This window comes from Toxotes jaculatrix, chromosome 18 (assembly GCF_017976425.1).
Source record: "Toxotes jaculatrix isolate fToxJac2 chromosome 18, fToxJac2.pri, whole genome shotgun sequence".
NCBI classification, from domain to species: Eukaryota; Metazoa; Chordata; class Actinopteri; family Toxotidae; genus Toxotes; species Toxotes jaculatrix.
The window spans coordinates 14,152,103-14,164,337 of NC_054411.1; the positions used below are offsets into that span (position 1 = coordinate 14,152,103).

The 12,235-nt window shown below is 41.2% G+C and overlaps 1 protein-coding gene across 1 annotated transcript; it reads right to left on the reverse strand.

Moving 5' to 3' along the window:
* Positions 1–843: 843 nt before the first annotated feature.
* On the reverse strand, positions 844–3,977 carry b9d1 (B9 protein domain 1). Its single transcript, XM_041062996.1, has 8 exons — positions 3,942–3,977; positions 3,790–3,863; positions 3,589–3,657; positions 3,193–3,304; positions 2,917–3,013; positions 2,641–2,703; positions 1,817–1,884; positions 844–1,357 (listed from the first exon to the last, which is right to left on the reverse strand). The coding sequence occupies exons 2-8, from the start codon at positions 3,850–3,852 to the stop codon at positions 1,200–1,202; spliced, it is 630 nt and encodes a 209-aa protein (XP_040918930.1). The 5' UTR covers positions 3,853–3,863; positions 3,942–3,977; the 3' UTR covers positions 844–1,199.
* Between the last annotated feature and the right edge of the window lie 8,258 nt (positions 3,978–12,235).

Here is a 12,235-nt window from a genome sequence, read left to right on the forward strand (position 1 = left end):
TATTGAAATGCTACTACGATACTCTAGCTAAGACATGTCACTTTGTCACTGGCCTTGATTTCACTGCAGCCTGACCTTTAACTTTACTCCAGCGATTGTGGAAAAGGTTGTGTTATCGAGGCATTGGAAGAAACAAACACACAAACAAACAAAAAAAATTAGTGAACAAATTCAGCACTCCCAAACTGTCGGATGACACTGCAGTTGAAAGCCTTTTCTTGATCCTTGGCAGCAGTTTCACAGTCGTGGCTATGGTGCAGTGAAAATGTGGCCTGTGTGTAGCAAGCTCCTCTGTGTGTTACTATGTATTCACTATGCTTTTATCAAGAGGACTAACTGACCTTACGGACTATCTTTATATGCATAAACAGCCTCCTTTATTCTTTTCCATGTCTGTCTATTTACCCTTCTCATAGTACTGGGAGCAGGCTGCTTTTTTTATTGGATACGTGCTCAACCCGTTGGCATTATAACTGTATAATATAATTTATCATTTGTACTATTGTAACATACTGTTCTTCTGTATACCTTATTATTCTGTGTAATGGGTTTTGTAGGAAAAGTCACCGTGGTATTTTAATGGCATCTAAACAAACGAACGCAGCAGGCCGCACCTTGTTGGATGAGGACAACTGTAGCTGCATTGGTTCAAAATAAAACGTGTATCACTTCAGCTCTGTAACTCCAGTCTTTGTGTGTCCTTGTTTTTTTTTTTTTTTTTAACCAAATGTCCAAACATGATTAGAAATATGACATTTTCACGAGTCTACTCGGAAGGATTCAAAACAACTTCAGTGATGTACGTGTCCAACAATATAAATATATTCAAAACATTCAAACATTGAAGTTCACATTTATTAAAAAAAAGTAGAAAACATAGTAAAACAAGTACAAATATTGTTGAAACAGTTTACATTTGAATAAATCTAATCTTATTAAAATTTCATTCCTGCACATTTGACTATGAAACATTGGGTACTCTGTGTGTGTGTGTTCTTAATGGAGTTACCTGTTCTTGCCACTTTGTTTCTGACTGTGGCATTACAGGATTTCCATAATAACTGAAGAAGTAAACAAGTCATTTCATATTTAATGTGAGTGTTGTTGGTTTGGCGGGGACCAAGCACCGTTGAGAGTAAAAAAATAATAAAATTAAGGATAGCCACAATTTGTATCTAAAAACAAAATCTTTTATGTTATTACATGTTGTATGGCTGTTCTTCTGTTGACCAGCTGGATGTGGCAGACTCTGTGTTTGCAGGGCTTGGTGGTCCTGTGTCATATCCCAGCTTCTTCATGTCTTTTGTCATGATGTGAAAGGAGACAGTGACAAAGCCTTGGGAACGAACCCGTGTCACTGCAAACAGAAATTATACAGGATATATACTGTAATTAAAACATGTTAATGTATAAAATAATTATGTTAAAATATTAAGACACAATTTTAACATGACAATGTGTTATTAGAATGAAATGGAAAATTAAGTGAAATTATTTGGGAATTTGTTTTAGTAACTTACTCACATATTTTATACCTATCTAGAGGCAATTGCATTAGATTAGCTAAAAAGCATTATCCTCCCAAATCCCATCCATCCACATCTATTTATTAGAGACAGGAGCATCTGTTACACAGATGAGCTTAAATGTAACCCACTAACTTATAAGGGATTCTTTTAAATGTAGTTCAAGGAGTTGTTGTTCTCACCAAAATGTGTTTCTGTATTGAGTAGGTGAGAACTGCTACACACCTAACATGTTACTATTCTCAAGGTTAAAAAAGAGAGAGAAATACAGACAAAAATGCACAACAAACCTTCTCTGCCTTCACCCTGGGCCACTACTTTAGGGTCTGTGTACTCAGGCCGCCGTCCCAACAGCCAGCTAAACAAGAGAAGATGACACAGGTTACAAACTATGGAAAGAGAAAGAGAGGCATTATACCTCCAGGTGAACTGCCAATATATTGTGTTTATTGGATACTGTTAAAACACAAGGATTAGACTGATGAATTAGTCGCTGATACATCTGGTTAATTTTAGCCCTTTACTTCAAGATGGACATTGTATTTTCCAGTACCATTCTCTTCTTTTCATAGTTAAGTCTTTTTCTTAAAATTGATTAACCAATCACATAATAATATTACACTTGGTATTCTAAATCACATCTGCAGAACACAGCAAGTGATGCATTGGTATACATGTAAAGTAACTAGATCGAGTGCATGAGCAAAGAAAGCGCAGCACTTACATAACCTTGTCACACTTTCCCAGATCAAGTGGAAAAACACATTATGCTACCAGTGTTGCTGTTTAAATAGCAAATCCAAATGTCCAGATGTGCACGTGTGCATCTTTAATGGCCTGCTGTGTTGTCGGGAGTTGAAAGGAACAGTGAATACCTTTGTGTACGTCTTTTCATGCACCGATAACAGCAACTGGGGAACAATACATACTGATGAGGTGTATTCTCATGACAGAGGCCTAAGGCTTTATCCCCAGTAGGACTCACAGACACACACAGAGGAGCAGTAAATATTTGATAACACTCGGAGGTCGCCTGCTTCACCCAGCTGGTGCAAGTCATCAGCTCCAGCACCACAGCTGCTGAGCTACACACACAACTGTTCACACATCTCACCTTGTGAATTTTTGAAGTCTCCATGTGGGCTCGGGAACAAACATGGGGATTGTTCGTGTATGTCTGGGTAATAAAAACAAATGACAGAAAATAAACAGGAACAATTCAATCAAAATCACATTATACCTTACCATGGTTAAGTTTAGTTCTTGTGAGGGAAACAACATGCACGTGCTTTAGGCAGGAATGTGGATTTTTAGTAACTAGACACTGGTACTACTAAAATCAATGCCTTGGGTAAAAAGAGTAGAGATAGTTTATGGAGGTAATACTGACTGTCCAGGGGTGAAGGGGATGTGTGTTGCTCCGTAGCCCCGGACGACATCGTTGCCAAACACATCTGGACCATACACACTCACTACAAGCTGAGGCCCTGTAAATTTAAGAGGAAATCCTAATTTAATTATTAGTCATACTTCGTTATAGAATGTGATTTTTATAGGGCCTCAGAATCCTTTATGGAACCTCAGTGACTTTTATCAATCCATGGACAAAAGATAGCAACAGCTACCAACTAACTGTGTAGTTTGTATGTGTGTGAGGAATGCTTACATCCAGATGGGTTAGTGCTCTTAAACGTTGTTTCCAATGGAAAGTTCCATATTAATTTGTGTGAAGACTGAGTGCCTTTACAGGTTATTTGAGTGATGCCTTCCTCCAGTCCCTAGAGAGAAACAGACACAGATAACTTTCAAGTAAGATTATAATCAAACTTGACTTTAAGTCTTCTACTCTTCGATTGTATAAACAACATGCAATTTGTGAACAGATCTGCCTCTAAACGCAAATGTACGCACAGCTAGAGTTTAAGGTAACCAAATTTAGACAGTATACAGAGTATAGCTGCATAACCTACACTTAAATAAGTCTTGAGTTATAAATTTAGTGCATCAATAATATGACACTGGTAAAAGAAACGTTTTCCATGCCATTTCACCAGCTACTCACCGAGGTGGGAGCCCAGTCGTGTCCGTAGACAAAACAGTATTTGCAGTACAGATTGTCATACTCTGGAAACTGAAATACAACAGCAAACAACAAGACGTCAGCTTCAACCTTTGTGCAACGAAACACAAATTCATGTACGAGAGTTGCTAATTGTAATAAAAATTAGCCACTAGGCTAGGCTAACAACGGGAAATTACTCACATTCGCTCCTTCAATTTGCCCGTTCACCGTGAGAAGAAACACTGACGGGTTGCTTGTGGCCATGACCGCTTCGGCTATTAAACGAAAAGTTAAACGAGTCTTTGTTTCACGAACAGTTTAGCTCAGTTTACATGAATCCTGCTGCTACTCACTGATCCAAGCCCCGTCCGTTGCTGGGGCGACGCTTGCTCCTCCCCACGGCTACCCGCTAGGTCCAAACTGAACGGAAACGCCGAAGAGCTGCTGAAACCTCATATAATGCCCACAAGATGGCGTCAGAGTTTCAACTACACTATACACGCTGTTCAGTGCGCCTGACGAAAAAGATGTTCGCACCTGCGCCGGAAACAAGCTTCTACAACGTGTATGACAGCAAGGGTGCCTTAAATCAAAAACAGCGTGGAAAAGTTATGACTGCTTTTTTTAAAATCATATTCGTGACTACTGAGCAACTCTGTCTGCAGAAGAAGGCCACGAGATGCGGTGCAAGCTTCAAAAAGGGAGTGAGTGGACCTTTAATTGTTTTCACTGATGAGGCAATTAAATGCTAATTGTGTGTCAGCAGTTAGCAAACTGAAAAAATAATAACGTGTAATAATGTCTTTCACTTTGTTTTATCCTCAGCTTTGAGCTTAACCCAGCAAAAATAACTCTACCTTTTTTTTTCAAGTAATATTTGCAACTGTGGTAAACACAGTATAGCAGTCACAGATATGAATTAATTCCCAGAACGACTTGAGTCAATTATTAAAATTAAATTGTTACCTTTAAGCACAAACAAAATATGAGTTTTAACACAGATAATTTGTCTAGTGCGAAAGTGTTCACACAGGGTGATTTATATCTCAATATTCTTACTTTTGAGAAGAAATTAGATTTAAAAAATATTTAATATTTCTCAACTTGAATTATCTGTAATCTTACATTGCAGACTATATAAAAAAAGATGTATAAATTGTAGAAAAAATGAATGGTGGTGGTGGTGGGAGGGGATGCATGTTGTTAGTATTCCTTAGATCCACTCTGACTGTGTTTCTATTTCTGTGTAACCAAAGCTGAGGATTCACTTAAAAAGCTCTTTGACAGCCTTTACACATCTGAATGACATGCTGTGCTGTAGCAAACAATAATTACAGTAGGCTACATATGATGTATCCCAACAACACCATATTGCTGTGAAGAGTGTGGCCTGCTATAAAGGACTTTGAACTCAAAATAGCCTATACTTTAGGGTAATTATTAGGCTACGTATCCATTAGCCGCCTTTGTTCACATAATTAGCTATGTTTTAGTTTTAGTGTGGAAAATCGGCTGTTTCTGTCGGATCTGTCACACACACCAATACTTTCCCCCTCTGTCCGTCTCTCTATCTGCCCACTCCCTCCACCTCTCTTTCTTTCTGTCTGTCTGTCTGTCTGATAGGTCGGTGTGTGTCATGCTGTCAGACAGCAGCGGGCCCCCTGGGTCTCTGACCTTTATTACTGCCCAAACAGCAGCTCTCTTTCCATCCACCATCCTTTCACTACTCTGTTCATCTTCCCTCCTCAAAGCTCATGTCATTTTTGCCCCATGTCTCTTGTCATAACACCCCGCCCCCCCTCCCCATACTAAAGTCAGGGAAGCAATAATTTGGCATAAGTAAACAGGCCACCATTACATAGTTAGCCGACAGACATCAGCCGTCCATAAAGTCTCAGGGACATTCAAGTAAATACCAGTAAGATGACATCTCTTCTTCCTGTACCCTCTCTCCCCCTGAACTTCCTTCCCTCCTTTCTCTCCTCCTCTCACTGATTCCTTACTCCCTCCTCCACCTCCTATCGTCCTCCTCCTTTTGACTTCTATAAGTCTCTTTTCTCCCTCTTTCTCCTTTCCTCTCTATCTCTGATCTTTTCTTTTCTGTCTGCCTACCCCCTGGCCCCCCACTAACACACTATCATTTTTCATCTCCTTCCCAGCATCTCCCATCCCTCCTTCTCTTCATGCCACCTCTTCACTGGCCCTCTTTCCTCTCCACCTGCCAAAGTTGTCTCTCTTTGTTTCTCCACCTCCTCCAATCCCTCTGTCCTGTTTAATCTTCCATCATCTCCCTATTGCTTTTTCTCTTCTCGCCAACATCTCCCTGCTCTTTCTCCCCAATGTCCTCCCTATTTTCTCTTCTTTTTATCCCCCTCCCTATGCCTGCAACCTTTTCAACTAAGCTGAACATGTAATATTCCTCCCTCTTTTTCTTCAGTCTCCTTTTCTTACTCACCTGTCTTAACTCTGTCCCTCTGTCTCCTCCTCTCTCCGCCCTCCTGTCCCTCTTTCTCCTCACCCTCTCGTCTCTCTGACCCTCTTTTGTTCCTGCTCCATCTCTCTAGTCCTCCCTCGTCCTGCCAAATGCCTGATTTAGAGTCAGGCAGCCTCGCGACTGGCGGCCCATTTAAAGTCGCTGTGGAGTGGTCAGTCCAAAGGCATCATCTGGCCCTTATGGGATCTCATTTTCTCTGGACTTTTTTTTTTTTTTACCTCAAAACTTGTACACTTGTAAAAGTGCACCCTGCATGTGTGTTTTAAAATATAAGTTCACATATTAGGGCTCTATAAATATACTTTGGACATATTTTCACAGAAAATTGGCCTGGAAACAGCTATAGGAGGCAATAACATGTAATGAGACTGTTTGTAATCTTAGTGAAAAGTGGAACACACACTTCATATTCCACACCTAACGCCTCTCACTGGTCTCTATGTGATTGAAAAGGACACTACATTTTTCTTATATGTATTCTATATGGATATTTTTTTTATGTCACAGAGCACACGATGATCCCACGCCTGGAGGCTGCGGCATCTTGGAGGAAATGTCTCGCTGAAGTGCCCTTCACAGGTATCCACTGGGTGAGTGTGATTCATCCTGAACAGGGGTGGAAAATAGAAAAAAAAAACCCAAAAACTAAATAACCGAGAGAGGTATAGTGAGAAACAGAGAAGCACTGCTTTCCTTTTTTTAATGCTTAAGCACACATACACACACCATACAGTCTCTGCTCAGTAACAAACTGTCACAAAATATTATGTATGACAAGCGTAATTCAGTGAGTCATATTTATCTAATTTTCAAATGGGCGCACACACAGAACAGACTTAGCAAAATAAGAGGCGCTGATGGAGGTTAATGTCTCAAGCTGTGTGTGACTAATGGTCCATGACCACTGGTTCACGGACTCTGCTCCTAAGAGAAGGCCTGGGTGCTTGACTTGCTGTCCAAGCAAGGCGCACAAGAGGAGAAAATAGTAGTGTGTGTTGGGAAGCAAAGGAAGAATTTCCTTTGGTTTTGGACTGCTGGTCTTTTTTGTTTGTTTGTTTTCTAGCATTAGAAGCGCAGCCCAAACTCAACTAACCTACCTACCTACCTGACTAATATGGCAGATTGTGTTGCACTATTCCTTTATTAAAGCTTCTCATTAATTCCACACCAAGTGTTCTCTGTGGCTTTATGATGAGATCTACCTGAGTAATAATACTGTACTGTATAAGTCATACATTCAGCCTTTCTAACAAAAAAAAAAACCCAAACTGTCTGCAAGGCCCTTCACAGTCAGTTTAATGAGCTGTTCCTCCTGCTGTCTCCTCCTCAGTCGAGCCTCTCTGTCTCTTTCTCTCCCTCTGTTTCTGGCTAAACTGTCTGCAGAAGTTTCTTGTCCAAGTCGCCTTCTCGTCTGCCTAACCTGGACTGCTTTCTACTGTGGCGGAATTCTACAGTTTGGTGGTGCGTGTGGTCGAGTGTGCATGTGTCTGTGTGGTGCATTCATGTAGGTATGTGTGTGTGTGGTCCATCTCTGGCCCAGTTTGAATCTTTTATTCCCTCTGGGAGAGGCACCAAAACTACTCATAGTATTTTTAAACTACCCCCTCCCCCACACTACCCCTCTCTCTCTCTCTCTCTCTCTCTCTCTCTCTCTACCTCTGCCCAAATGCCTCTCTGCCTCAGACTCAGAGTCCTCTTGGCTCTCCGGGGCCCATCTATCCAAAATCAGACTGGCCTGTTTAGGCTAAAGGCTTCTTCTCAGTTGTTGTGAACATTAGAGCAGGTTTTTCAAAAAAAAAAAAAAACACACTCAAATCATCAGCATCCTTGATTATAAATGGGAAACCTATCTATAGTCAGCATTTCTTTATGAGTGGATGGAACCTGTCAGTTTTCCAATCACAAATCTGCCCTGCTCTCCCACAAAAACTCAGTATGCATTTAGGTAACTGTGAAAGCTTAGGTAAATGTAAAACTATTTCGGGCTCAGTGGCTACTCGACCGGTGAGAGATGCACCTTAATTTCCAGGCAGCATCAGCCTCGCCTTCCCTTCTCCGAGAGCCTGCTCTGCCCGCAGGCTACCACCCAGCTCTGTAACCTCTACCGTCCTTCACCGAGGAGGAGAGGAAGAGAGCGAGAGGAGGGGGAGGGAACAAGGTGGTACAAGGGGAAAGTTACAGGGACAAAATATGAGGAAGCTATTGCCTGTAAAAGACAGCTGTTTTAAGAAACGAGCAGTCGGGGAGAGGAGAAAATCAAGCAGCTGACGAGGGCGAGTGGGGGAAAGGAGAGATAGATTTGAAGAACTCATAGGGGAGGTTGTTTAGATATTCATCACTGGAGTGAGTCTTTAAGGTCAGCCTGGTCTACTGAGCTCCCCAGTGGTGGAGTAATAAGTCATGACACTCTTGGCTCTGGTTGGGGGGCGGGGGGGGAAGAAGCTTCCAGAGAGAGCTTTTTATCCAGCCTGTCAGATAGAAGCAGTTTGTGTTGGTCACATTTGTTTAATGTACACAGTTAAATCTCCCTGGCTTTTACTTGTTTCACCAGCACTGCTACTTGTTATTTTCAGAGTTATTTTCTACATGAGCTGTCAAATTAGGGTTTCACTCTTCTTTGGCATATTATTGTGTTTCTGTATTGTGGATTATCGAGAAATTAAGTTTATTCCTAGATCTGTTGTAGTTAATCAAAGTTGCTCTGTAAGTTTCTCCAACATGAAACATGCAGGTATAAAATGTCAGGGTTGCAAAAGTGAGTGTCACACAATCACAGTCCCCTATAGAGTAGTTATCATTTCTAATTCTCATAAAGTGTGCCCAGTAGAACAGTAAAAGTTCACATAACATCAACAAAAAATGTGAACTTCACAGACTTTACTTGTTGTAATCACCCTTAACACACACTGGTAAACAATCTTTAATCTGTAAAGATTACGTTGTTAAATAGAAATAAATGAGTATAATTGTGTGGAGCTCCAGAGTCCTTGAATACACGTGAGCAGTATTTTGTGGATATTAAAATGGTCCAGCTCAGCAGAAGCTTGGTAAAGGGACACACACAGGAAAAAAAGCCTCAGCATCCACCTTGTTACTGCAATTTCAGTTCATTATTGGCAGTCAGAGGGGGGAGCAGGCCAGAGAGGTGTAGTGATCTGCTTGTACATTTCCACCTGCTAATCTCCCACATCTGTTCCAACACCTGGCATTTCTGAAACATGGCTGAATTTGCTGTTTGAACAGAGGTACACCTGGTAGAGTGGCTATAATGAAGAATACAGCAGATGGAAAAAAGAGAGAGAGAGAGAGAGAGAGAGCACTAACCTAAAAGTAAAGTGCAATTTATCACCATCTGAAAAGTCTTGTTTTTTAAACTTATGTAGTGATGTAGAGGTGTACTTTGGTACTCTGTGACATCGCTGACCACAGCCAAGAATTAAAACTTTCAGTCACAGAAGGTAGTGTTTTTCAGCCTAGTATTTAAGTTATTGTTTAGATTAAAATTAACCCAACTAATTGCATGAGGTTGTATGTCATTTCTTAATAAAAGCTAGTTTCAAATGCCTCACATGCACGTTTTGCTCAGGGAGACCAGGCTGATAGTCTCACTAGAAGAAGACAGAGGAGAATCTAACAAGATAATTGCTAAATATATGTAACAGTTCTCAAAATTACCACTGTGTGCTGTCGGCTTTGCTGTAATGATATGTATGCTGTCACTGAGAAACCTATAGTGTCTAAGTCTTAGTTTAAAGGCTCCGCTGCCCTCGTGACCCTGAGCGTAGGGTTTAGAAAATGAATGGTTTGATAAATAGCCTGAACGACCATCTCTCACCCTTTTCCTATATCTGGACAGATGGAGGAAGCCAAAGAATTTCTTCAGCTGTGTGTTCCCAGCTGTTGGACACAATCTATGGCGGTTCAGGTGCCATCTTTGGGAAATCATTTGGTTAGATTATTGCTCTGGATGGTTTGAACAGCCGAGGACTAATAAGGATAATTTTACAGTAGAGGGTGCATCATACAGTGTGAACACAGATTGTGTTCTGATGGTCCTGTGCTCCAAGACAATAATCTCTCACAGATACACTGCTAAACTAATACAAGAGTGGTTTCAGATGACTTCAGGTACTTCCCCAGTCATCTGATCTAAACATTATTGAGACTTAATGGGGAATGATGGAGCCTAGAGCGTACCTCCACTGCACTCTGGGGCTTGGGAGGCCTGTGTAGGATTTTTAACCATCATTTAGCCAGGCAAGCTGTTTAAGGACCCATTCTTATTTACAGTAACAGCCTGAGGGGAGTAGTTGTAGATGAAAGGTTGGTTACACACATTCAAATTGTCATTGTTTAGCAGTTAAGTGCTGCTGCATTTTCACAGTTAGGGGTTTGGCACATTTTATTTCTCAAATGACAGAGGTCTGGAGAAATGCTTGTTTGATAATTGAGGAGACTCTGCTGAGCAAAAGGCAGCGTATTGCTTGGATCTCAGTTTTTACTGCCTGTTTGCTCTTATATATTCTTATGGGTGGTATAAGTTTCTGATGTTGGTCTACACCACGCTCATGACATGTTGGACTGACTGATAATTACCAATGTCCAGTGAAGTTTTACTGTTATAATTATCAATTAAAGTCATAATTTTGACTGGAAACGTCTTTTAATTTAACAAAACATGTGCCACTGGTCTGTCACAAGGCTAATACAGTCAAACACATTCACACTTGGAAGCAAGTTAGAGTCTCCAAATCACCCCTGTCTTTGTACTGTGGGAGATGGAGGGATGGACAAATAACATATATGCTGAGGGAAAAAATTTACGTGGGTTAAAACACACACACACACACTGGCACACTACTTGCTGACTAGCTGACTCCATTTATCTGTCATCCATCCATCATCCTTCCATCTACCTCTCAGTAATATTTCCTTTCACTGACATGTCTGACTGTCGTTATCCATTGCCAAGACCAGCTGACCAGTGCTTTCCAAGAAAACTCACATGTACACTCACACACATACAGACACACATAATGAAAGCACACACTCAAACTGAGGCATGCACGCAAACATACAGTAGCTTGTCTAAAACTGGGACTCACATACAGGCACAAATATGTGAGCATGCACACACACACACACAGACAAAAACATGCTGACCCCAAATATACAAACAGAATTGTTCTTTACTGTCAGTGTTAGCTTTTTAGCATGCTTCTCTGGCAGCGTTTTCATGACAGGGAGAAAATCATGATATGACTGATAATGATTTGCAGATCTGCTCTGTGTACAAGTATGTTTGCCTGTGCGTGTGAGTGTGTGTGTGTGTGTGTTTGTCTCAGATCATGTCTACTGAACTGGTGGATATATGCTTCTTTTTGCTTACAGAGAATAAGTTGCCTCAATAAAACTTTAATCAATAGATGAAATGACTCAGGTAAACAGAACGTCTGTGCGATCGTGTCTCGAGTGCGCGTCGGCAAACGGGTAAAAGAAAGGAGGTCAGGTAAAAGTATCATCGATTTATGGCTGGCGTCTGAGGAATGAAGAAGCCATTTATTATGGAAGCCCATTAGTAATGTATGCATATCTGTATGTGTGTGTGAGGAAAAGAAGAGAGGAAAAGGGGGTGGGGGTGTGAGGGATAGAGCATCATCATTAATATGGCTCCTCCATTAGCCTGAGTGCTTCCGTGACAACATAATGGCCGTCGCCCAGACAACAGGGTCACCGTAGTTATGAACACACCCGGCAACCACTGATGTCAATGTAGCAAAGTGGGTCCTGAAGTCCCACTTGGCTAGAGCAAAAGCTCGAACACAAATGCACACACACACACACACACACTTAGCTTGGTCAGGGCAACACTTTGGGATTTGAGAGGTTTTTGAACTAATCAATAATGAAAGACAGGATGATGGGAAATGAAAGAAAGAGCTTGAAAGAGTGAGTGAACGAGGAAGACTGAAGGGAAAGGGCGAGTGGCTGAAAATGAAAGAGACAGAGAGTGATGGAGAGCCCTCCCATGAGAGTTGTTTTCAATACTGCGTAGTTACAATGGAGTTATACAGGTCCATTTTCCCAAAAAGCATCTCTGTGGTAAGATTATCTGTTCCATTATGAACCGATGGACTGAGAAGAGCTCGAGAT